We start from the raw sequence: 26,817 nt of genomic DNA on the forward strand, positions 1-26,817 counted from the left end.
AAAAAAAAGAAAGGAGGGCAAATATTTGATGAATACCAAAGAAAAACAGCAGGACAGCAGGGTGGGGAAAAGGTTTGTTTCCAATCAGCAGAACTGTGTTAAATTGGATTTTATTTTGGACTGAAAGAATACTTTCAATAGATAACCTGCAACTTGCTGGTGGTGCTATCTACGTAACAGACGGCACTCTCCTACCTGCTGTGACCGAAAGCTGATGTGTACTTCTTGCAGATTCTGTACTGCTTGCTCCAGTAGGCACAACACTGCATCTGCTCAATGATTATGAGCTTTCCCAGTGTATTCAGGAGCATTCTGGCTAAGCTAATGAAAGGTAGCACCAAGCACACAAGGAATACCTCGGCTTGCTGGAGGCTGAACTTGGCACGAGCATACCCCAGAGGAAGGTTGGCATGGTCCTTGGGGTGCTGGGTGCCACACAGCAGGCAAGGGCCTGCCACATGCTTTTTGGCTAGCAATACATGGCCCAGCTTTCCAAGCAAGCAGAGTACCTCATGGGCACCTCACTTCAACTTTTGTGGGTGCTTCTCCAGCCTGACTTCCTGCCTGATGGAGATGCTGTAGGTGAAGCCCGCACAAATTTTCATCACACAGTAGCTGAAGGGAATCTTTTGTTTACTTCCTGAAGACAAGCTTTTTTCCTCCCTATGCGGAAAGCTTCTTAGCACTATGCAGAATCTCTGAGGAGACACGAGGCTTTCAGAAATGCTTTTTCACTTTTCTCCATTCTGGACCCTTGTGCCTGCCACAGGACTGCATAACTAAAGCACCCTGGTCACCAGCTATAGCCATCTGGAGGACATGGAAGTTGGCTTCCGCATGGGATGTGTTCAATGGAAACGGCTTCCCACACTGAAAGAAGAAATTCCACTCAGCAACCAAGAGATGTGGGGATCTCAGAGAGCCCAGACTTCATTTTCCATACATCTTCCCTACTAATTTCTTCAGCAAGAACACTGCCTATATCATCACATATAGCACATGGTGTGCTTGAGGCAGCATGGGTAGCTGTACTTGGGCAACTAACTTCTCACTTTCAAATTACATTTCTTGAGAGTACTCCAGGCAATGCTGGCAGCAAAAGAGCGAGAAGCAGCTTCTCCTCGGTCTCTCCAGGTCTTAACGCTACATGGATTCCAGACTTTTTTTACAGCTGCTGCAATGGTGATCCTGTCACATCTTTACAGTATAATGGATCGTCGTGACTACTTTCAGTTGTGTATGTCTAAATACTGAACATACGTGTGCAGAAAATATATTTAAATAAAAACTGACAAGATGCATTTATTGTTCTTGATTTGTACAAAAGCATAATTTAAAGGCAGAGTAGTATAAACTTACTTTGTGCCAAATATTATAAGTTTTCATTCCAAAGAGTTTCTGGTTCAGAACTTCTAGATACAGTTTCCACCTGGGAAATCTCTTTTTTAGACCACAGATAACACAGTACTGTAAAAACAAAATTCTTCAGTCCTTCAACCAAGCAAAAGTTGTGTTCTGCTTTGAGTTCTGGAGTTCTAGCTACTCAGTGAATGGATCACAGGAAACACAAGCAATGCTGGAGTGACCTGCCTACTGCTCATCTGCACTCTGAACAAAGATGCACATTAGCATCTGTGACATGCAATTTTAGCAAAGATTGATAAATATATGTCTAAAAGTAGAAAGACATGATTGGATTTCTCTTTGCTATTTCATGCCAGCCAGAAGTAGTGCAAGAAAGCCTATGTTACTTGGCTAATGGAGTCCCAAATGTCACGCAGAAGCTCAATTATTCCTGAAATCAAAGAAGGCTTTCACTCTGATTTTGCAACTGGGTTTTCCTTTGCACGTGTAATGTTTGCTCAGGAAGCCTGAAGGGTTTCCTCAGTCTTTGCTGCCTGGCTGCACATAGATTTCTGACTTGGAGGGCGGAACAGCAGTCTTTGCTGATAACACCTCTACTGACGTTCACATCCATGGAAAAACATTTCCCCAGGACCAAGCAGGATACCTCCCTGAGATGCCTTTTCAAGAGTCTCCAAAGCAGAAAAGTTAAGTTTACCTCAGAGGCTACTTTTCTCACAAAACAGCGTGCTGAGCTTCGATGCTATCACGAGTGCTAGCACAAAACTAGATTCATGTTCTTGTCATCCAGTATCCAAGTGCAACTTCCTGGTATTTAAAAAAATGTGGATGCACTGTGTAGCAGCAGCTCCACAAGAAAGGGTGCGCAGCTGTATTAGTGTTCCACAAAACCATCTGGAGGGAAGTACCAAAAATAGATGCAAGCAAGCCTTGTGTATTTCAGCAAAATTAAGCATAAAGAAATTGGTGTCCATGCAGTGATTGATAGGCTATAAAAACTCTTTCAAATAACATTTGATAATAAAACTATTTATCAGTGAAAATGCAAGAAAACTGTCAGTGAAAATGCAAGACTAAGGAACAGTTTACATCTTGTGGGAGTTCACTGATATGCAACAGTGCCATAATGACCAGTAGCTCACCTTAAAGTAGATTACTCGTGGATTTCCACATAAGCTAGTGTTCTGTGGTGCTGTACAAATAAAAAGTTGTGGGGACCATATGAAATGTCTGTACTAAACTCCACTGCATTAAGTAATCCAATGCATGAAAAAATGATCCAGCTGCATTTAAAATAAATGCATATTACAATATCACATATAGTATTATAAAATTATTACTTATGTGCACAGTCCTGATATCTATAGACATGGCACCGTGAAGAAAGCCTGGTTCCTAAGTGTTTTTATAGATACTTGATAGTGATGCAGTTTGCTGTCAGTCAGATCATAATGTCCCTTCAACTTTGGTACATTCAGTGCAAAATATTTCTGGGAATTTTTTACTCTTATAAAAATAAAAGGCATTTTTTTCCCTTGAGAGTGCTTAAAGAATAAACACCAGCAGAATGTCTGTTCAAGCATGGAAAATGACAAAAACAGAAAGAGCATTTTAGTTTGCTTGTTTCCTGTTTACACTCTAAGAAACATAATATAATGAACCTATAAAAATAAACAATAGTCACCGTGTTAGGACTATTTTTCCTGATATGCTGTGATAAGTTGCTAGTTTCTTCTTAAAATAGTTTCCATGCAGTATAAATCATAAAATCAGTCCTATTAAGTTATTCAATTCATTATAATAGCTCATCTTTTGTCATACACGCACTGGCAAACACATTTTCACAAACCTCCTTAATGCAAGCCATTGTTGTTTCATCCTTTGCTGACTTGGCTTCCAATTCACTTCTGCCCCAGGAACTTGAACTCTGTGGTGCACCTCATGCAGGCACTCGTAGTCTTAGGTTTAATCAAGTACTAGATATGCTGTTAGACTATATGGCATTAAGTAATGTACCTTCATGAATATATTAAAAAAAAAAAAGTATATTGTATGATTTTTCACTGATTTACTGGGTAGGTGAGGCCTGAATGATTTCACATTTTGACTTAAATTTTCTATTCATCAACTTTGGTGAAATCCAGTTTTCAGGTACATGTCAGTTTTGCAGTAGCCAGGCTGACCACAACATGGGATCACACATTCCTTGTTTGCTGACAACAAAACATAGGAACTTTGATTATCCTGAAAAAGCATAGATTTTAAGACTCGGCTTTCCCTGCACTTCAGGCACACTCCCGATTCATTGTAGAGAATTTGGCCACTATAACAATGTTTTTTAATTGCTTCATAAGCTCTTTCATGGAACTTCATTATCAGAATGGCAATCTGAAATCCAATAGAAATGTTCATTTATTCTTTGAGAAGTCAGATCCACAAAAGTTCAAAGAGCTGGGCACTGTGGTTTGTGTATCATTCAAGTCCAAAAGTACTTGTCTCTTCTACTGCAGTCAACAGTTTTTCATACAGCATAGAGAATGATGGATAAGGGGGAAGGTCCAGACGATTGAAACAAGTGTGAGCCCTGAGGGGAAAAGGCGGAGGTAAATAAGTATATTATTTTAAACAAAAGAAATTAGGCAGACAGATATGCGCTTCTGTATAGATGGCCAGTGTTCTTTCAGAAGATTTTGTTCTCTCAAATGATGTTTTCCAACTGAACAAGTAGTGAAGTTTAATGTACATTTCTCTGATTATAATAAGCCAATAAGATGCATTCATTAAGGCACTCAGAAACATACAGCTCAAAAGACATGGGATAAATTCTACCCCCCATTAAATGTGCATGAGACAAGAATGCTGTAACATGATACAATTCAAGCAGTCTGTCACGAAGCCTTGGTTTTAAATGTATCTTAAAATGAGTTGTTTTTTTTTTTTAATATGTATGATAGTTGAATACTGTATTTGTAATCCATTGCAGGATGATGAATACGTATTGATGAAATATTAATCAATATGCTAGATATTCAAGGAAACAATCCCACAGTAATTAAAGACAGATAAATAGGACACTCTTCCTTGCACATTTCCTCAGCATGGACTGTGTTTCTGGGAAGATGTTGTAAATCAGCACAAGCATATCTGTGTATCTGATCCAGCAAGTCAATGACCTTTAGAATTACTGTTTGTAATTACAAAGAACTATGTAAACAGCTATAGAACACCACTGGGCCATCTTAAAGAAAAACCACGTGGTTGGTTTCTTTTTCTGTTTCCAAAGTCCATCTTTGAACTGAATCTTGAGACCTCTTCCAAGGAATAAAAAGGGAAGCAATGTATGTTTCTTCTCTTAGTAGAATACTGGGTATCATTGCCTGACCCCAGGGCATGCCAAGGATAATACTTTCTAAAATACTACAGTGAAATAGTTCTAGTGAAATAGATAAAGCTATTAACTTGATGGCTTCTTGAGAAAAAAATAATGGGAAGCTAGAGGAGGTATCTTTTCCACTTGGAAGCTTTTTACCAAAGCCTCATTTTGGATTTATTTTAGAGGATTAAGATCATCTTGTATTTTGGCAGGTCTCTGTTTAGAAATATTTTATACTTTCATGATAAAGCACATCTCACAGCTATTTAAATACAGCAAATCTGGCAAGTGACCTGCCCTTAATCTTTGTGGCCCATATTAAGTATAAATTGTAACATGAATGACAGGTCTGACCCAGATCCTTCCTCACAGAGAATGCAACTCCTCATTTAATCCAACCACTTCCAGAAATCTGTGTCTACAACAGACCTGAAATAAGCTTCCTTTAAGCCAGAAAGTGCTGCCTTCCATGGTACCAAACCTATTAACTGCTGCTTTTAAGTGGCTCTTCACTCAGGGAAGGGGGAAACTCAGCAGTCTTACAGTGTCATAAATATATCAGGTTGAGGAAAAGTATACACAGTAAAGAAGGCCATGCTGTCATTACAAACAGGTTGAAATATCAAATATGCAATCACTTTTAAAAAGTTTTTTGAATTTTGCACCCCCAAATACGGTATGCTTGAAAGTACAACGCTAGTATATGCTGCACAGTGAAGAGAACATTTCCCCAGCATGAACTCTAGAAGCCCAATAAAAATTTCTTCACTGCCATCCCACTGAGGCTCTTAGAAGAAAGCTTTCTTTGCATTTCTGTTTTGCCTTTTCAAAAACTACCTAACAGTGTATTTTTCTTTTTCTATAAAAGCTTCCACTTAGAAGAGGCTGATTTAGACCTGGCAGCAAATGGACAATTGGGGCAAGGTGTCTGGAAGGGCTTAGCAATCACAGTAAACTGTGGAAGTCTCATGCAATTTGCAGCTTAACCACATGCTTCTGCTGCTGGAAACCACTCATTAGAAGTATGGATCATGCTGTGTGGGCTGTAAAACCACAAGTTACAAAAGACATAGCATATAATTAGCAAAGGCTTAATAGCAATTTGGCATATTGTTTACATTTATTAAGAGAATTGAGTTTTATCTTAATTTTGAAGGCAATTTTGAGAACATCATCACCTACTTTGGAAAACCAAGTCATTAAAAAAGACAAAAACTTAAGATCTTGGTCTAGTGGGGGAATGTATGTGTTTCTCACCCTCACGAAAATCTTATTAAAGCTTCAGGAAGGAAGGTTATTTGATTGTTGTTTTTTTTTCCGTTCCCCTGGACAGCATTTTCCCACTCCAGCATCTCAAACCATGCAGAAACTAGATGTCCGTGTTCCCAGACTCACATTTGAGGACAACATGAAAAACATCTTGGTTCCCGAAGTCCAGATTTCCAGTTAAGCTTCACTTCATTGTAATTTGAACAGTATTAGAGTAATGAAATCATAGAATCGGAGAATGGTTTGGGTTGGAAGGGACCTTTAAAATCATCTGGTTCCAACCTTCCTGCTATAGGCAGAGATACCTCCTTCTAGACCAGGTTGCTCACAGCCCCATCCAGCCCAACCTTAAGTGCTTCCATGGTGGGGGCACTCACAACCTCACTGCGCAACCTGTTTCAGTGCCTCACCACCCTCACAGTAAAGAATTTTCTCCTAATATCTAGTCTAAATCTACCCTCTTCCAGTTTAAAGCCATTTCCCCTCATGCAGTTGCGACCTGCCATTGTCCCTCCCCAGCTTCCATGCAGGCCCCTTCAGGTATTGGAAGGCTGCTATAAGGTTTCCTCGGACCCTTCTCTTCACTAGGCTAAAGAACCCCAGAACTCTCAATCTGTCCTCATAGGGGAGGTGCTCCAGCCCTCTGATCATCTTTGTGGCCCTCCTCTGGACCTGCTTCAGCAGCTCCATGTCCTCCTTGTGCCAGGGGCTTCAGAACTGGATGCAGTACTCCAGGTTGGTCTCAAGAGAGCAAAGTAAAGAGGCAGAATCACCTTCCTCCACCTGCTGGTCACAATTCTCATGATGCAACCCAGCATACAGCTGGCCTTCTGGGCTGCAGGCGCACATTGCCAGCTCATGTTGAATCTTTCAGCAACCGACAGTCCCAAATCCTTCTCCTCAGGGCTGCTCTCAAGCCATTCTCAGCCCAGCCTGTATCTGTGTATAACTTAGGGCCAAAGATGATGAAGGGCCTGGAGCACCTCCCCTGTGAGGAAAGGCTGAGTAACCTTGATCTGTTCAGCCTGGGGAAGAGAAGACTGAGCAAGGATCTGGTAAATGCTTATAAATATCTAAAGGGAAGTGAGAGGCAAACAGATGAGGGCAGGCTCTTCTTGGTAGTGTGTAGTGATAGGACAAGGAATAATGGCCTAAAACTTGAACACAGGAAGTTCCATACTAACATGTGGAAGAACTTTACAGTAAGGGTGATGGAGCACTGGAACAGGCTGCCCAAAGAGGATGTCGAACCTCCCTCTATAGAGCTATTCAAGATCCGGCGGGACCCCTACATATGCAATTTACTGCAGGGTACCTGCTTCAGCAGGGGATTGGACTCAATGATCTCTTGAGGTCCCTTCCAAACGCTGAGATTCTGTGAACCTGATATGCCTCACAGAAATCTCACTATTTTGATCCAGCAGAACTGATTACACAGCAATCAGAAAAGTGTAAATTACATAAACATCAAATGAATAGTTTTGTGTCTGTATTCACAGCTCTTAGACTACAGTCACATACCTACATAACTGTATCAGTTGTCTTCTGTGTCTCAAAATAAGGAAGAGATAGGGACGGCTATTTTTGTGTGCTTTTAGCTGTGTTGTACTTCTTTTAGATATAGAAGAAAAAAAAATCCACTGACCTGTTGAACGCTAGCTTTTGCCACCCTCATGCCAAGCATTACCTGAGTTTACAAGCACTCCCATTGAAATCAAAAGGGCAATTTGCAAGGTGTAACAATGCATTTGTTACCTGAGAATCAGCAAGAGTCAAGGAGTCCCAGTGTAGCATTCTCAGCAAATCCAGTAGCATGTTTACAAACAGGGCTTATTTGGAAACCTCTTCTAAGTTCACTATTCAGGGTCACTCTTAACAATGTCTTACCTTCCAGCCAGTACTACTTGGTGTTTGCACACTAAGTCCCTGAAGTTGGCAAGACTCAGGCTGAAACTAGTGAGACTTAGGCTGAAGCTAAGACTGTATGCAGGAACTAAATATTTAAAAATGCAAATACAGCTTTCTGCTGAGGGCTTAGTCCACTTAAGCATAAGCGTGGAAGACCATTTATTTTTTTATGAGACCAAAGTTCTACACATGAATGTCAGGAATTGCCAGTTCATAACAACTTAAGATGTTTGACACAGTTAACAAACAACTTGTAATGTTGGGTTATTTTAACACCCATTTTTATAAGTGTGTTAAAAGCTATTCACACAGACAGAAATAAAATTTTCCCTAAACAACAGTATCATAAGTTAAACTTCAAGTTCATGATTCTCCTAAATTCGAGGAGCTGGCACTTCCCACTTACTAGCTGAACTGAATGTAGCAGTTTATATTCTTAACAGATTGCTCCATGCTGCTCCACAGGAAGTAGTTTAATTCTTCTGTTCATTACAATTAGGACTCTGAGTAACCTTTTCGGAGGAAATTCTGATCATCCTGTTCAGGCATGTCCTGACCTTTTCTACACTGCAGTCTGTGTTTGTTAACACCAGGAATTTCAGTACTAGAGAATACAGAGATAGGCTCCTACAATTCATTTTCCTACTTAAACCTACAAGAAAAATAATTTGATTTTGAAGTCACAAATTAAAGCTTTTTCTTTTTAAATATAATTAAAACTAGTTCATAGGTCATAATAGATTATAAAGTAGGCTTATCTGACTACCAGCTATTATTAAGCTTTCAAAAGATATAGAGTATTTGTTGGACCATTTCCAGAATCTGCTTGTAAGGTAAGGTGGTAAAATGGGTTTGTTTAAAGGCCTCCTGCTATGTCGGTTGATCTCACAGTGACATCTCTGTTTCATTGACTTTAAAAGTGTGGTTTAATGGTTCTGCAGGCAGAAGCCACCCTAGAGATGTCCCTGCCTCTGACATTCAGCTGGAGGACGCATTTAAGAGTTGTTGATCAGACATACCCTTCTTGTGTTGGAAAGCCACCTTGCAACATTCAGTAAGTAATCACAAAACAAAATATAGCAAAATTAAAAATACAACTGATTATCATTCTAATATAGCTTCCCATCCAAAAAAGCATTCAAGTATAGACATCAGCTACAGTTATGTTGCCTTATCCATTCTGTGAGGGAAAAAAAAAAACCAAAAAAAAACAGATTTAAAAGAAAATGTGTGACAGTGGAATAATGAGGATGTAAGTTTTCATGTAAAGCAAAGCGTGCTTGCTTATTCACTTACAGCTTGTTTATCTGTCATTCCAGTAACTCCTATTCCAAAGTAACTCTAGTATTAACATCACTAATGCAACTTTTACACATGGTTATACCTTGGAAGGGCCGTGATCTTCCCCCACTTCTCTACGCAGAACCTTCTTGGCCCATTGCTCCCCCTTAGAGAGGCAAATCCTTCATAAGGTATGCTGGATGTGCCTGTAACAAACTGCCAGCACAAAGAAAGGATCAGATGGTGCCAGTTAGGAATTTGTGTCAGCATACTCACTGAAGTCCAAATGCTTACGTAAGAGCATTTGCAAAATAAGGAAATTTGTGAGACACAAGTAATAAATGCTACTTTAAATGCAGGATAAAGGAAAACAGGTCGTTTCCTGATAGGGCTTCAGAAGAGACAACTTTCCAGATAAATTTCCTTCAAAGGGTTCTCTCTGAAAGCCAGGATAAGGGTAATTATCCTACACAAGTACTGTAAGAGAAAACACTATTAATATCAAGTTATTTTAGCTTAGGCATAAGTCTTTTTTTTTCCCCTGCTGTTTTTATTCTTTATGAAGAGAAACTAAGAAAAAATAATCACGTAGGCTTTGTGTAAGGCCTTTTTGGCCCTGTGCATTTCAATATCATTATAAACAGCAGTAGATACTATAAGAAAAGGAATACATTTTGAAGTAAAGCGCTTAAATAGCTAAATGCTCCTTCTTTCTACTCATATGGGTAACTCAATGATCAGATGTAAATTTAAATAAGAATACAGACTGCGAGCTTCAGTCACTTAGAATTATTACAAGTTAGTATCTGATGCTGTTCAGATTACTAGCATCATCATTATTTTTGGATATCAAAATCTTAGGTAAAACTAGTTTAGCAACTAATTCTAGAGAGACAAACAATTTCTATTCAGAACAGTTGATTTCTTACCTGCAGAAGTCTTAGTCGTTGTTCATTGTTGAATCTTTCCACAGCAGCCCAGAACCACCGAATTACGATGTGATTGTCATGATAACCTGTTAAAACAAGAAGATGCTCATAGCTTTAATGCTACAAAAGTATTTGAGAGAATAGTGAATAAGTCTTTCCTAATTTAGCCCTCCTCACTGTAATGCTGCATTTCTTAACCACATGCAGCAAAAGGCAGATGATAGAAAGCGCCTCCTGAAATATTTACAAATCTTAGAGAATCAATTTACAATGTCAAAAAGAAATTAAATTTCTTTTGCACGCATATCTTTCATTAATCCATCATTAATAGGAAATAGAATTCTTGAAACATTCCAACGCTTTGCCTTTTATGTATTTTAAACTGCAACATTTCTTTTGAAGTTCTCAAATCTCCCCATGCTTTTTATAGTTCTTAACAACCAGACTGCAGTCCTTGGGATTATTTCTCATCTTCTTAAAAGAAGAAAAGGTGACCCTACTAAGAATGGATAATACCATTTCTATTGGTCTCCAATGTCTGGGTGATGCTTTGGTAGCATGCTTCTGAGTACAGTATTGTCTTTGGATAATTGTGCTCTTTGATGCTGTCCAACAAAAAGGGTAAGGGGAGAGCTGCAAGGGGAAGCATTGAAGAAAACTAAAATGGACAAAATAACTTCTAATGCAAACAGAACCAGAGAAATACAGATGTTGATACTGAAGGTGTATCTCACAAGATAATACGTTAGTATCTTAGAAGCTGGGTAATTCCAAGATCCCCAGTAGTCAATGAACAAATAAAAACTGATATTACCTCCTCTGTATTCTGTATTATTTCTCCAGTCACTCAAGTCAATTTCTGCTGTTCCAGCTATAACCAGTTCCAGTTCTCTTGCATCAAATACAGACACAAGCCTTGCATCAACCACCTGTGAAAGAAAAAAGGCTCATCTCTTACTAAAACATTTATCAGGTAACATTTGTCTCATGAATAGATATAATTTTATTTTTTGTCTTTTTAAAGGCCCAGGCTTTATTTCTGAAGCTGCAGTTTCAAACAGTTGCACTGGAGGAACACAGTGCTTGGGGCAGAAACTTACTGACAGATAATAGTGAATGAGTTCAATACATCCAATTTAATTGTTTATGATAAGGCAGGTAAGATATGAATTGAAAAGATTTGAAATACACTTCGCTGTGATATGCTGAGTATAGTATACGCTAAAAACCACAAAGCAGAAAGAGACTGCTCACTTTAGCACTGCTAATCATATAAACAATGATCAAAAAGTATCTCCCAGTTTTAAGAACCATAGAGTTTAAGTCAGTGACTAGCTCTGATTTTTGCACACACACACAGATACTGTAAGGGCACTTCTGATTATATATGCAGCAGTGTTTTGGGACTACTTATTTGGGAAAAGTATACAAGGATAAAAATATTTAGGGAGAATAAAAAAAAGTAAATTCCAGCTAAGATTTTTTTTACCTCATAGAAACCACGAACTAGACTTTCTGTCTGTTGTACAACTCCTCTCTCAATTCTCCACTTTACCATTCTTTCTATATATTCTTTCTTGTTTTTTCTGTGACTGGAATGTTGGCACCCCCTGGCTTTAATTCCCGTTCTGTGATCTTATAAGAAAACAATCACAGCATTATTAAGATAAAAGAAATATTTACAACAATTTAAACTTTAAGTTGAATAATTTCTCAAAAGCATTAGTGAAGATTCACTTTAGCAAATTGGAATATGTGAAACAAGAGAACACAAAATAAATCTTTTTGTTTTTATTAAATTATATTTAGTATAATTTATATAGTATAATTTATATAGTATATTATATTTATATTTAGAAGAAGCTCAAAAGAAAAAAAAAATCTTTACAAAGATTAAAGTAGGAAAGTCTCTAAATATTATCCTAACAAAGGTGTTCCAACGCCTTTGAATGCTAACTCTACTGCAACTAAATTTATGGAAACTACCTCCAGCAGAGCAATCCAAAATGTTGATATTTCAGATAGTTTCCAGAAAATCTCGTTAACCAGAAACACACTTTGATAGGTAATAAAAAAAACAAAAAAATAGTAACTACTCCCAAAATTTCAACATCGTTTTCATCAAACAAAACTTCATAAAAAGAAGTTCAAATCAGCATGGAATGACAGTCATTTTTCTGTTCACATAAATGCTTATCTAGCAGTAGAACACGGAGAAGAAAGAAAAAGAATTAGGAACCTTGCATACCTGCCCAAAAACTTCTTCATTTACAGTAAATGTGAGATCCAGGATATCATGTATATCATTGTCTTTCATCCACTGCAAACTCTGGTGAAACTCCTCATCAAGATATTCCAGATCACTCAGATCACAGAGTCTAACATAAACATAAACAAAAACAAAACACACAAATACAGATGACAGCAGTAGTGTTCAGCAGCAAAATTCAAAGCAGTCCTGCAAAACAGACTGAGAGTAACGTCAGCTGTGAGAAACATGAACAGAATAAAGAAGATGCCATTTCAAATCTCTATTTATTTACCTAACAATAGCAGCTACTGTATAACTGTAAATTACGCATTAACAAGGCCCCAAAATTTATTTACTTGCTTTTCAAGCTTTAAGTGAATCCATCTCATATTTTCTGTAAAGAATATTTTGAAATTATGAAAATATATACACTGAAGAGATAAAAACTTGAAATCAGAGAAGAAACTGTAAGTTTTTAGTAACAGTCCTTTTCACTTATGGTCCTCTTGTCCCTTCACTGTGCAAAGAGCTCAATTTACATCGTCTTCTTATCACAAAAATAGCTTTTTTTTTTTCTTTAACTTCTGCCATATTTCCCCATGCCTGGTCCTTCTTTTATAAATCCAACCTGTAAGCCAACTGCCGTTGCTATCTTTAACAGTTACTTCAAGATTTGAACACATGAGCTTCTAATAGTATTTAATACTGGAGTAGCAAATTCTGCAATTCTTCTTAATTCTGGATAATAACTTGTGCTGTGAAACAGCACACTTGGGCTAATCAAATGTAAGCTGCTTTTCGTCTGTAGGGTTTCCTGCCTGCTACCATTTTTGGGCATGCAAAAAGTCAGCAAGAAGTCCTGCACTTTTTTTATTGGACGCTCAAATGTACTTGAAATGACACCCTACAGTAACAGTCCCTATTTCAAAGCAGATTGGTTGGGCAAAATGCTCCATCTGCAGAGGTGGTTTGGATGGCTCCTAAGCTCTGAGGAAAGAAAAGATCTGTGACTGTGATGGGGACATTGCACAAAACAGGCTGCATACAAAAGTAGTCACATCATCATCTTACACTTACCTGCCCAGAGAACCAGAAAGTTAAACAATTAATTTAACTTGGTAGTTATACAATATCGTTATTAAAGTTCATCTGGGGCAAGTCCTCATCCTCATTAAAATGATAATGTTAGCATATAGGAACTTCAAATATTTACATGCAATAGGAGTGGATGCATTACTCCTTTCTAGTAAAATACATGATGTTTTGAAGAAACATGCCCATCCTTGCAGACATTCAATGTCAGGCTGGACGAGGCTCTGAGCAACCTTATCTAATGCAGGTGTCCCTGCTCTTCGCAGGGGACTTGGACCAAATGACCTTTAAGTGTCCCTTCCAACTCAAAAGATTCTAAGATTCTATGATAACCTTCCAGGCTTCTCCATAACAGTTTTGAAACTGAGGACAACAATTGAAGTGCCTTAATTTCATTATGTCTTAACTTCCAGACATGCTGGGCAAGTGCAGCTCACATTTTTTAAGCCAGAACAACATTAGCAGTTCTGAAAATCCAGTCTGAAGCATATCAAAGTAAAGTTCCTCAAAATGGAGACTGTCTGCAATCAGAGAATTCAAGTCTTGCAGTCAAAGTTAAGAAGTGATTCACATCCTATCTTATGAGTCACTACTAGACAAATGAACAACATCTCTATTAATATCTAGAACAAAACCACAGCATTTCATTCTACTAGCTCAAATGTAAGATTTTGTTAAAAAAACTGATAGTATTGTTTAAAAAAATCATACAGATCAGCATGAAATTAGTATGAAGAGCATTCCAAGTTATTAGGTAACAGGCTAACACCATAACCAGCAACAAGTAACCTTTTAAAAAATTGCTGGATTAAAATGAAATGACTGAATAATATGTAAAGGCCTGTCATTTTGAGGATAAGATATCCATGCACAAAATGCTATTGTCCATGGGCAAGGAAGCAAACCAAAAAGGAGACAGAACAATTCTACTCACATTCGGAGGAGGGCTTTATAAAAGGGTCGTGTAAAGAAGGCATCTAGCAAATATTGGTGTATCAGAGCAAGACCAAGGATTCGACCACTAAACCTGAACCTAGAAGACAAAGAGTTATGGTCACTGTACTGAGACTTTGTGGTTTGTATACTGCTCTGTCATCAAAACTTGTTTACACATTCAGACAGCATTTTCAAGTCAGATAGCTATGTCTAAATTGTGGTGTTGGTGTTTTTTTTCTTTTTTTCTGTTTCTTTTTTGTTTCCCAAAAGAGCACAGGAAAAAAAAAAAAGCAAATTTGCAGAGTGAGGAAAATCCCTCAGATATCTACATTGCAGCTTCTCAGAAATGTCAAATCCATACTTAACCCAATCCATACTTAACATCTGCCAGACTACGCTATTTATAAGATATCTTACAAAACATTCATTTTCTTTACACATTTTGTCTATGATTAACTTGTTCTTGTGCCACTGAGAGGCTAAAGATTCCTACACTTCCCCAGATTGACACACTCATCACTATGTTTCTGCATTCAGTGGCATTTTGCTCCCTCTTCTGACTGGTGACTATAGACCTCTGTATCCTCTGTATGTGTTTTCAAAAACAGTGGCTAGAAGCTTTTTATTTTACTTCATTTATTTTTATTTTTATTTTTTATCTCAGAGCCTCATGTCAATGTGATCACATTCATTTTCCCTTTCTGTTTCTTCTCTTTGTCTTCATTTTGATGAGTATACAAGGATGGTTGGGGCGAGTTTGATAGATTCGAAGTCATAACATCATAACAGGAGCATCTTGGCAAATCTGCTTGTGAGAATTATGATCTATTGTGAAAAATCCTACAGATGTTTGGAACTAGATTTAAGTTTAGAAGTTCATTTTTTCTTAAAATTTATGCATGCTGAGCCATGTTTTACTTTGAAAGATTAAGATTTTATTATACCTGCCTGTACAGAAGCTCTGCAAGATGTGACACAGAGCTTTCTCCTTCTGTGTATAACTGCTTGTCACAGATGCACTCCAAATCCCCTGAGGCTATACAAGAGCAGCACTGTCACTGGCACCAGCATGCCCAAGAAGGAAAGAGTGGGGTGACACTTCCATCACCACAGACAAGGTCTCTGGTCCTTCACTGCAGAAGCCAGGGATGAACAGAAAGCGCTGGCAGAAGCTTCCTAACACCCGACTGTTCTGCTTTTCTCACATGCTGCTGTACTGGAGTTCAACAGGAAGGCTGCTTCAACTTACTGGACACAGTCAACAGTTAACTTTCTATTTATTTTAAAAACTATTAATGAGATTCCTTTCAGATATTCACTCTTCACAAATAGTTTCCAGCAAATAAGAGCCCAGTACCTCTCTGTCCTACACAGATGAGCAGTTGCCACTCCATTATTACTGTATTCTGCTTACATGACAGAACTGTCTGTTGATATTCACAGCAAATGTTTATAAACTTTCAGAGATGGCATGATTTGAACTGTCTTATGAGCGTGAAAAAGAGATTAAAAAATCCTTGCCCACAATTCTGGAAGTATGAGTGTACATAGTACAGTCTTTGCTTAAGAGCTATGTAACCATCAACCCTTTAATTAAGATACCTCCAGCAGATAAACAAATATACAACAAAACCTGCTTGAAATCTCTCTTAATATTCTTAGTTGACAACAAGCCAAAATCTAATGCATTTTTTAATGCAAGGAGTTAATTTTGATTTCATGAAGTGACTGTCTGCTGAAGTACAAAAAACACAGAATGTTGTGCTGTGAGATAATCCCACAATACATGTTCCAAACCACACTTTTGCTGACCTTGTGAGAAATAAGATCATTTAAAACCACCACGAGAGAAAACAAAATGAGGAAATTCTATAGAAATGCAATTACTTTGCTGCTGGTTAAAAAGATCAAACTATGTCCTACACATCTGAGCAAATATAAGCATTCTCTGCAAATGGGAACAGCAGAAAAGACAAAGATATCTGAAAAGCAAAGAAAAAAAATAATTCTTACCACTCATGGTGATTGTCTACAAAAGCAGACATGGGACTTATTTGTACTGTATAGGTATCGTTGGCTGAATATTCAAATAAACCATAATATGGATTGAAGAGCTCTCTAGACACTAGGAAAAAAAATTCCCTTGAAGGTCCACTGTAGTCCAACCTTTAAAAAGAAACTTGACATTACTATACAGTGTTTATTGTGTGCAAAGAAACACTTCTTTGAATTTACATTCCTTATAGTACATTTTCCATTAAAATTTCCTAAGACTTTAACCAGAACCCTTATCCAGCAGATTGCTTAATGCCAAGGGATGTGAAGTTCTTGTGAAGATCCTCTGAAATGCAGTGACTTGGAGGACTGGAAGGAAATGCTCTATATAAAAATTTTTGGCTCCAGCTGTAATGTTGTTTTTTTTTTGTTTGTTTGTTTTTTTTGCCATGAGAATATAACCAAATAAATGGATGTGAAAGCAAGAAGTGTCTGAGGGGAGGAAGAGGAAACATGAAAAGAGGCAACATCAGACCTCTCTGCATCTGAAAAATTAAGAATGAAAATAGAAAATGACCATATTTTGACCATGCAGACTTACAACAGTAGGACAGTTGAAGGAAAATATTTCTGTTTTTCCTACCAATTGATACTACTTATGTGATTTCTCTTTCTTGGTCTAAATTTTTTCTTGTCTGCCTTCCAAGTTCAGTGCACTTAAATGTCTTTTGAAGAGCGTATTTCCTTTGTTTTTGTTGTTTTTGGGTTGGTTTTTTTTCTTGCTATTCCAAGATGCCAGTACTAATGAACAAGGAATCTAAACCTCTTTTTGTATCATAAACAAACTCACTGCTGACAAAGCACTAAGTCTGAGTTTTGACATTAGTCTGCAGGTCACCAGTAAAATGAGTTAAGTATGAAGTTAATGCTTTGGTAGAGGAAGAAAACCAGAGGTTTTCCTATGGGGAGGAAAGATTACTATAGCCCTAATAAACAGATTTTCGATAGCTTGAAAATTTCATACTTGACTTTTATGAAGGTCTTGCTTTAGTACTAAGACAACACACAGACAAAAGCATCATAAAGTCAGGTTTCACATAGGACCCCTGCTACTAATGTTTTAGCTCATGAACTTTAAAAGAAGATAGACACAGATGAGAGTTCTTTCTGAGGATGACGATGTTAGGAGAATAAGAGCAAGGTACCATTATCAACTTAAGGACAAAGCCTCTTTCTTCTGTTGAAGGAAAAATATTTTCCCTTCAGTCATTTGGAAGCACTTAGCTTCTGCTAAGCTTCAGAAGCAAAGTACTGAAACAGATTCTTACCCTGGCAAGAAGGGAAGATTCCATCCTCAATTTGCAGGAAAAAATAACAGTTTGATATCATGGACACTGTCAGATCTTAGTCTTGGCACAAATACCAGATCAAGAAAGGGTTGTCTGGAAGACTCTTACGAACTTCTGGGATAATAAGACTCACTATGAAAACTGAAGATGGAACAGAAACTGTGTGCCTGACTATCAACTATTGCATACAGCTCCCTTGGTACATGTTGTTACTGTGAGTCATGCTAAATAAATCAATCAAGAGAGTCCTGCACTGTCAGTCAGATTTATCCCACAATTAAAGGCTTGGCACAAGGGTGAGAAAACTTCATACAAGAGGTATGCAACCGCACAGCAGCTGCAACTGTAGGGCATTTGGGTATTCAGGAGCAGAGAAATATGTTGTTGGCAACGTGACTCATGTCTCCTGGGAAGCACCATTAATATTTCAGATTTATCACTATAAACACAAACCAGCTTCTGCTAATAGTTCACAGAACTTAGGAAAATAACTTTAAGAAATCATATTCTTTGCATTAAAATTTTCTTCACTTTCCCCAAATAAAGTATGAATACAAAAACCATTAAACTGGCATCGCAGTTACATGACTGTAGAAACTGAAGGTTCAAGGAAAATATAAACATTATGAGATTTACAAAAAATTGTACGAATGGCAATTAACTATGCCTGTGTTACTCACTAACATATACACCAACAAGTTTCTCAGATTGTTTTCATCTGAGAGGATTGAGTCTTACACCTCTCTACCAAGAAGAAAAGCAATGCAACAGCAAACTTCCAATGAATTTTCTTCAAAAAAAGGAGAAACAACTAGGAAAAGATTCACCTCCAGTATTTTTCCTCCTCTCCTCCACCCTGACCTGTCTTTCTACACCTAGCCAAATGAATATTTCAATGTGATACATATCCTTGCACCATCTCTGATGAAACAGTACTGTTTGCACATATCCTTTCTTCATTCACAGCACAGATTTGTAAATAGAGAATTGACCTCATTTTAATTTACTCCATTAACTCATTCTTTTCCACTAAGAAGAGAGTTTTGTTTACAGCTAGATATAGTGGAAACAGTATGTGTCATCTCCACTTCTAGGTCACTCTTCAACTTGCTGTACTAAATGATGAAATGCAAAAGCCTGATGTCTGATGAAGGGAGACAGTCTATCTGGATCAGTCTCTATTTCATATATGATTTTCAAATTTTCCCTTTCATTTTTAAATCCGAGTTGAGGCTGCAGCTGCAAAAGTGAAGGCCAGTAGGGCTTTGTAAAAGAGACCTCGTTGCTGCATCCCCACCCTGCTCCATCAATATACTGTAATCTCATCCTGCATCAGCCTCGTCATTCCAGTTCTGAGTTTCTCCTCAGACAGCATAGTGATATTATTTATATGAGCAAGTCCACACTTGGCTCTCAGCTGTCAACATTTTCAGACTTCACCAGGTCTTTATTAGCAGTAAGTAGCTCAGAGTAAACTTTAAACGGTTTTCAAAATAATCTAATCTTGTATGAGATGTCTCTATAACAACTTATCTATTTAAAAAATAGACTTGCACATTGCATGGCAATCTAGCATACTACAGCAGTCCAAGAGCTGTGTGCTGCATTTTCCTACATATCAGAGAACAAAATTTTCAACTTCTTCAGAAAAACACTCATGAAATGTGTTCATAAAAATATTTGTGCCTAGTGCAAAAGGCTTTAGGAGCTGACAAAGGGGATACAAAATAAGAGACAAAAATGGGTAATTACTACGTCGTTCCACTTACACTTGCAAAGAAAATCTGACCACATCTTGCCAAGTAACATATACCTCACAATCTATAAGAGATCAGATTTTCATCAGACATAGATTGAGCATTCTCTGAAGTGACTCTGTAATGCCAGGAAAATCTGTGTTTATTGACAACTGGCAACAGCCTAATTGCTTTGATTTGTGAAGCAGGCCCTGGCCTAGAAAGATGATGAGACCCTCCTGCAGCACTGAGGGCTTTCAGATCCTGCCATAGAAAGTAATTAGGGATTAAGCACCTAGAATGTTCTGGAAGCATTCCCTCTCCAGCAAATGGCAGCTGTCTTTTAACAGGCACTAGAGATACAATAACAGTACTGACAGAAAAGAAATATGAATAACAGAAAAAAGCAGTTTGTTTTTCTTTGCTTTCCCAGCAACTCTCTACAACACACACTAACTATTGTGAAAATTCACATAAACACATGCATTACTTCTGCAAAGGCAGGATGCATTATATTTCACAAAGCCTAAAACAGTCATCCTGAACAGCTGTATGTTCTAGGCTTGTAAATGTGGCATTTCCTGACCACAGTCCTTCCTCTTTTCACGCTAGTCCACAAAAACTTCAGCGAAACAGCACAGCTGCAAGACAGTTTTGAGATTACATTTACTTCCCTATTCTACTTACCCTTCTTCACCAACAAACGTGACATAAAGTTTATTTCTCTGCAAGTCTTTTCTTGAGTAACCCATAATCTGGTTAAAAGCATCTTCAAGCAAGTGATCTCTCCTGATTATTAATCTGAAAAGCAAAACAATATTGAAACAATAATTAATGAATATGAACCACGCTTGGAAATATCTACTTACACTAGAAGGTACAGGATGACTAGAGCCCTGATAGCCATTTTGCTAGAGAATTTGATCCACACCAGGCAGCTTCTGTCTGTTAGAACCTGGAAGCATCTACTGAACATTTCAGTAATATGTCTTCTACAAAGAAGTGTTCTTTTGATTTTTCCACCCTACTTTTTTCTTACATTAAGACCCCAGTGGGAAAAATTCTGAAATGAGCATTTTCAGTATGTCTAAAATTCTTTTGCAAGGCTAGGCCTCTAAATTAGTCTTACTGTAAGCAACAATCTAACTCTTTATGTAGAAATCAATCTCTTATCAAGGCAACAGATAAAGCTTTGTGAAAATCACCGAATGATAACTCCAAAATTGAACACTTCTACATTATCCCTAGTGTAGGTGTGATGAGACGACAAGACTAGAAGGAACAGTAATTGAGACATCCAATATAAAATAAAATAAAATATAAAAGAAACAAATTGAGACATCACATATAAAAACACTCTGAATCTTTTAATAGAAAAATTGTGAAATCAAGGAGACATCACAAAGATCTGAAATACAAGGTGAAAGAATCCTACTTACTTAAACATTTCATCCTTTGCCAAAGAACTGTGTTTAATTAGTTTCCTGAAACTTGGCTTGTCTTACATTCAAATACTGTCTTATGCATGTGTTTGATCAGTCAGTCAGACCCAAGCTTGGATCTGTGCCCCACACAGAGGCAACCTGCCCCTCCACATGCTATCTTGCAAAGCCCTTGCTGGTCTTACTGCTCATGCAGCAGTCAGTGGTTGCAGTGCGCTAGCCTGCAGAGGAGGAAGCCAGGAAACAGCAAGTGCAATAAGAAAACACAGGCAGTAGGAAAACTGCTGGAGCTGTAGTTTGAAAGTAAAGAGCACGTCAGCATGTGCTTGGGAACCCAGGGAAAACTATTTAAAGCCAAGCTGCTTTCCTGCTTTAAAAAAACCCAGTGTGATGGCAAACGGGTCAGGAAAAAAAAAAAAAAAGTGCAAGAAATGTAATAGATCTCACAGCAAACACCATTCTCTTATACCAGCTATTTGTCCACATATTTATGACAAAATCTTCATTGATTAATCTTTAAGCATTTATGACTTAATTACATTATAGGAAAATTATGTTTGACATCTGCTTTTTAGGACTGTCTAAACATCACCATTTAAACCCCATTTTGATTGTGGAATTTTTTTTAACACAAAGAAAGTCTGAGCTCTGCATAAATTCCTGCAAAATGTAAGAAGTGACTGTTTGGGGAAAACGCATCCCTAACTGTAACAGAACAAAGGGTTTTCAAATGTTCTAACTTCTCGTAGTGGAGGGAGACAATCAGAACTTGTTTGGGAGGAAGTGTACTTTCTCATTACAGTTGATTTTGATTTGCCTAAACTATGTGAGTTTTTTACCTGGAACAAGACTTGATGATTTACAAAATTATGAAAGTATCTCTGATGATGATGATCCTTAATGTATCAGTATGTCATCACATGATTACCAACTAAACAAAAGATTTCACCTAAGCACTCCAACATTCAGAGTGCTGAACTTAAAAATATCAGCAGTTTTCTAAGGTGATACTTGGAAATGAATAATAATTTACCAGTCCTCTTTAAAGAATTTTTAAAAACTTGTAAACAACTCAGAAGAGAACACCTCTTTACCAAAGAGGACCACATGAACAACAGTGGCAAACATGTACAAAAGATAAGCACAACTGATTTTTCCAACAGAAAAAAAAACAGAGGAAAACATAATTATTTATATCACAGCAACTGCTACGATGGAAGAGTTCAGAAGCCTCCTCTTCTGGATGGCTTTTTCCAAAGCACTATTTGTCACTGTATTAACAATGTTGTTCATATAAAACTGTAGTTGGAATTGATACAGCAAAGAAGTGCCCAGAATTTGCTGTATCCTCTGCTGTGAATCACATGCTGTCATTAAATCTCTTATGACAAGCTTTATATTTCCAGAAGTGTGAGGGTAACCACAATGTCTGCATTCCTTCTAATAGGAGGATGCTTGCAGACGTGCAAGGATAGGCAAGGCAAGCTTCCTGAGCTACAAATCCAGTTTCATGAGATTCTTTAACATACTTCAATTTCCCTGGGCCTTGTCCATATCCTTTAGTCTCCAACTTTCTGTAGAAGTTTCTCAGCTTGGCTTCAAAATCTCTTTTGTAAGGAGCTGGAGCTCGGGCATTGGCACGCTGAGTACCTGCAGGAAGCAATAAGCAAAGAATGAGCTGTACTGGCATGAACTGATTAATGTCCTATCATCTCCTGAAAAGATTCCTGAAACAGCAAAAGGCATGGTATGTGTTTGGTTTAGTCACTCTTACAAATGAGTAGAAGCTGTGTATCTTCAAATCTGCTCTGTATCCAAGACATTCTCATTGCTCATTTCCAATAGTATCATCTTTCTAAAGCACATCTTAAAGAGCAAATCCAGGTGAATGCAAAAGACTGATTTAAAAAAATAGCATGATCAACTGGAAAGGCTTTTGTTTGTCAAGGACACTGAATGTCTCAGCCTCAAAACAGCTCATGCTCATGAGATACATGTTGTGCTCTGTTCTGTTTTTATTATTCTCAGCAAAACTAAGACCCCTGAAATGAAGTATAAAAATTATCACCCACTGTACTGCTGTTGAATATACCAAGCCTTATGGAAACTTATTGAAATTCCCTAGTGGAAGTTTTCCCTTGGGAAAGTACAAGGGAGAATGGAAACAGTACCAATTTTAAGTTCATGAAGCATTTTATTTGTAACTGTAGAATCATACGCAATGCTCATCTAAGTGAGCTTACTTTTGAGAACTCATTTTTGAGGGAGAGAGCTCTTTGCCAAAAATACTACATACCTCCTGCATTTATAAGTCCAGTATACACAAATCAACTGTTCTGCCTGATCTATTCTGAATATTATAACCTTCAGAACTTCCACTGGCTCTCTGGATAAATTACTTCAATTGATGTAATTGCAAGAAAGTGTGCCAAAGGGGCAGTTAGTTAACCCTAGTCCTGCTACTTTCATCTTCTAAACTCTACTATTTATTACATTAATTACTTCCTTGTGTGGGTGTGTAGACATTTCCCCAGGAACCCTAGAGCATGTTAAAAAAATTTCTCCTTCCTTACAGTATACATAGCTTATATACATTGGAGATAAACTAACAGGTCTACAAGACACAAGAAATACAGACAAAGAGCTTAGAAGCATGTGCTTTAAATGATACCAGTTCTTACATGAGCTTTCTTTTGGCTGTCTGTAAACAGAGAAACTAAGCGAATACAAAAATGCTATGAGTGAAAACATGATAACATAATATTTACAGTTATAAGACAGGGAGAACATGCATCCTTTCAGCCTTTGCTTGCAGAGCCACATCATATATGGGTCTGAGATGAAAAGCAAGCAGAGCATCCTGCGGAAGTGGTTGCTGGAGGAAGCCACACAGTCAGTCTCACTGCAGAGACCAGACAGTGCAGGCAAGATCTGTATTAACACTGCCATTCACTGGTGTTCAGAAGACCTGCCTAACCAGAAAGACACTTCCACTTGTTCTAGGCTTAGAGTAACACATGGGAGGCATGGCAAGTGTCAGAGAATCCTCAGAGCACCAATGGCAATATGAAGGAATCCTCTGGAAAAGCAAATCATGGTCACTGATTAAACTATAGTGGTTATCCTACATTACTGAGAGTGCAGAGGGTTTCTAACCATACAATCTCTCAGTTGAACTATCTGGAATACTTAAAGAAATCTGAAACTATAAACAGCCTTTTAATTATTGGCTTTTTTTCCGTAATTTGTTTATTCTACTTTGGGTCAAAGTAGGCACAAAAATGTAGTCACCAAAAAATAACAAAAGCTTACTACAAACTTAACCCCTGAAGGAAATTATTGCTAAGAGATACCAAAGAACATAAATTTGGTAATGCATTACTTCATGGCTCAGAAACCAGCAGCACATTATTCTGACAGCAATTACAAGTTTCTCATTACAAATTACATGCACATGCCAAGAAATTCCTGGACAATTATAGTGATTACCTCTGCCTTGAGAACAAAAGATGTTAGTGGAAGAGCTAAAAAATGCAAGATGTGATAATCACATTTGATTTTTAAAGTGTTTATATTCTAAAACAGATATAAAGAGCAGCTTCATGATTATTCATCTTCCCCAAAAGAGAAAGTACAAATGATAGTGACTAATTTAAACAATGGCTCCTTAATATGCAACCTCTTGCAGTACAGCACAGCCAGTTTAGCTGATGAGAAAACAGAGCCTCCATAGAAGTCAGGGTTCATTTATAATTCCTGATCAAAAAAAGATATAGGACTTCATTTGTACACCAAGACAAACATGCACTCTTGCAGACAAACAGGGAGATTCAATGGCCACTGTATCTTTTTCTGTGCAACAGAATAGAGATTACAATTTTAAGGAGGATGAGACTAAAGCCATCATTGTTCATCCTTTTACTGCGTGCTACTTCTTAGAGAAACAGAGGAGAGTATCACACGTTAAAGATTAAACACACTTCGTTGGACTGAAACTTGGCCCAGCATGCTTTGGTGCATGTACTAATAACAAAGAAATTACAACTCTGAAAACAAAAACTGTTTTTACTCCTTAAGAGAATGCTAGGTTTGCAATTGAAAGTAAGATGCATACATACATATTTTCAATCTTACTTTCTTTGCAAAGGAGGGAAACAGTTCTAGTTAAGTCATCTATGCATCCAAAACATCAAATATACATATTATATCATTATGGAAGAATGCCATAAGATTATATAAGATAGTTTCTCTAAATTGATCTTTGCCTATGAGGTCCCATGCCCAGTGCTACCACTCAGGACATTTTTATGTCCTTTTAGACTGGCTGCCTACAAAAGTATAGCAGTTTCTCCTATTGACTGTAGACAGAGAAATGCCCATAAAAACCACAACACCTTTGCTGGTGAAATGTTCTTATTGTCTGGAACTACCCAGGGTTGGTTGCATCCCAAACGTTTTCTATATTTTTATTCCCTAATTTTTAGGAGTCATCCTAAGCCACATTTGATAAACTGTAGTGATTTTATTCAATTTACCTACTATTATATTCCTGAGAAGTCATACTGACATCTGTGAATTTCACATTACCATACTTGGTCTTCAGAGATGAAAAGGAATTTGAAATAGTTTAGTTTTTATTAACAACATAATTAGCTAATATGTGAAACATCAATTTCATTCCATTCTGATGTGTGCATTTCCAGACAGCTGCAAGACGCTCTCTTTTGACCTCATGTTAAGAGAAAACAATCTGCCTTTACATGTTATTGTTATTATTTACTATCCAACAAACAGTGGAATTTCAGTGTATACTTACTAGATCTCACGTTTTTATTTTTCTAGGTATTGGGATCTTAGCATTAGCAGTCATTCAGTTGTTTGACATCAGTGAAGAACAAGTTTACATGTTTTTACAAGTCAGAACAATAATCACAAACTCTGAAGCTGGAATATACCTATCTTTTTTACTGGCAGAACATCTTGCTGGCAGCCCAAGGCAAAGGTTCATGTTTGACAGTCAAATTCAATCACACTGGCTGGTTTTGCTCAAAAATAGGACTAGATCTTTGTTGTTGCTGGAGCTACAGAACTTGGATTTTCAGAAAGGCGAGAAGTCATTATATGCAGCATAATATAAACTTAATTATGGGACTGGCTCTACGGCAATATTTTACAAATATCACCATTATAAAAATACTGCAATGGACAATGACAGCAATTACAAGTTCACTGCTTCAGCTCATCTAAGTAAAAGCTGGGAACTGTCACGGGAAACATGTTTGGTTGTAATTTCCAAATGCTCCGTTTTAGGCTGCTATGAAATTGAATTTGGAAAGCAAACTAAAAATTACAGTCAAACAATTTGTCTTTGTTCTTTGATTTCTGGAAAGGCAGCAGGAGTGTGATACTGATCTAGAACTGATCTTTACTTAGTATGAGAAATGGTTTCTTATAGACTTGTGCCTGAGAAACTTACCTGGAGAGTTCTGGGGTGAGGACACTGGTGAACCTCTTGGGGACTGGCAATAACTGGGATGAAGTAAGGCATGTGGCGGCACATATGACATTATCTCCTCTTCAAACAAGCTTGTAAATAGAAGCACATTTTAAAAAGCAACACATTTATTTGCATGAATAGAAGATATCTTTCTAAAAATAAGTATCTATTTAATCTGTTTTCTTTGTTAGTTACTTGCCTATTTCCACTACGCACACTTAATAGTCATATAGAGTCTTAGAATATTACTGCCATTCCCACTGAAACACATGGAAAGCAATAATTACTGCTAAATACTGTGAAATAATACACGATATGAAATATGTTTGTTTTCAATACTAAAATACACTTAATACACTTGCTTCATTTGTGTTTCCTCTTTTTTTTTTTTTTT

General features: G+C 37.4%; 1 protein-coding gene across 1 annotated transcript in view; it reads right to left on the reverse strand.

The window, feature by feature from the left end:
• Positions 1-1,272: 1,272 nt before the first annotated feature.
• The window catches only part of HECW2 (HECT, C2 and WW domain containing E3 ubiquitin protein ligase 2), a 106,801-nt gene continuing 81,256 nt past the window's right edge, over positions 1,273-26,817 (reverse strand). Inside the window, 12 exon segments of the mRNA XM_031554144.1 lie at positions 1,273-3,949; positions 9,300-9,412; positions 10,126-10,211; positions 10,940-11,054; positions 11,615-11,712; positions 11,715-11,760; positions 12,374-12,503; positions 14,403-14,501; positions 16,418-16,570; positions 20,172-20,285; positions 22,456-22,576; positions 26,403-26,512. Of these exon segments, the coding sequence (XP_031410004.1) occupies positions 3,838-3,949; positions 9,300-9,412; positions 10,126-10,211; positions 10,940-11,054; positions 11,615-11,712; positions 11,715-11,760; positions 12,374-12,503; positions 14,403-14,501; positions 16,418-16,570; positions 20,172-20,285; positions 22,456-22,576; positions 26,403-26,512 (1,297 nt within the window). The 3' untranslated portion in view covers positions 1,273-3,837.

The sequence above is a fragment of the Meleagris gallopavo genome, chromosome 7 (genome assembly GCF_000146605.3).
Source record: "Meleagris gallopavo isolate NT-WF06-2002-E0010 breed Aviagen turkey brand Nicholas breeding stock chromosome 7, Turkey_5.1, whole genome shotgun sequence".
NCBI lineage: Eukaryota > Metazoa > Chordata > Aves > Galliformes > Phasianidae > Meleagris > Meleagris gallopavo.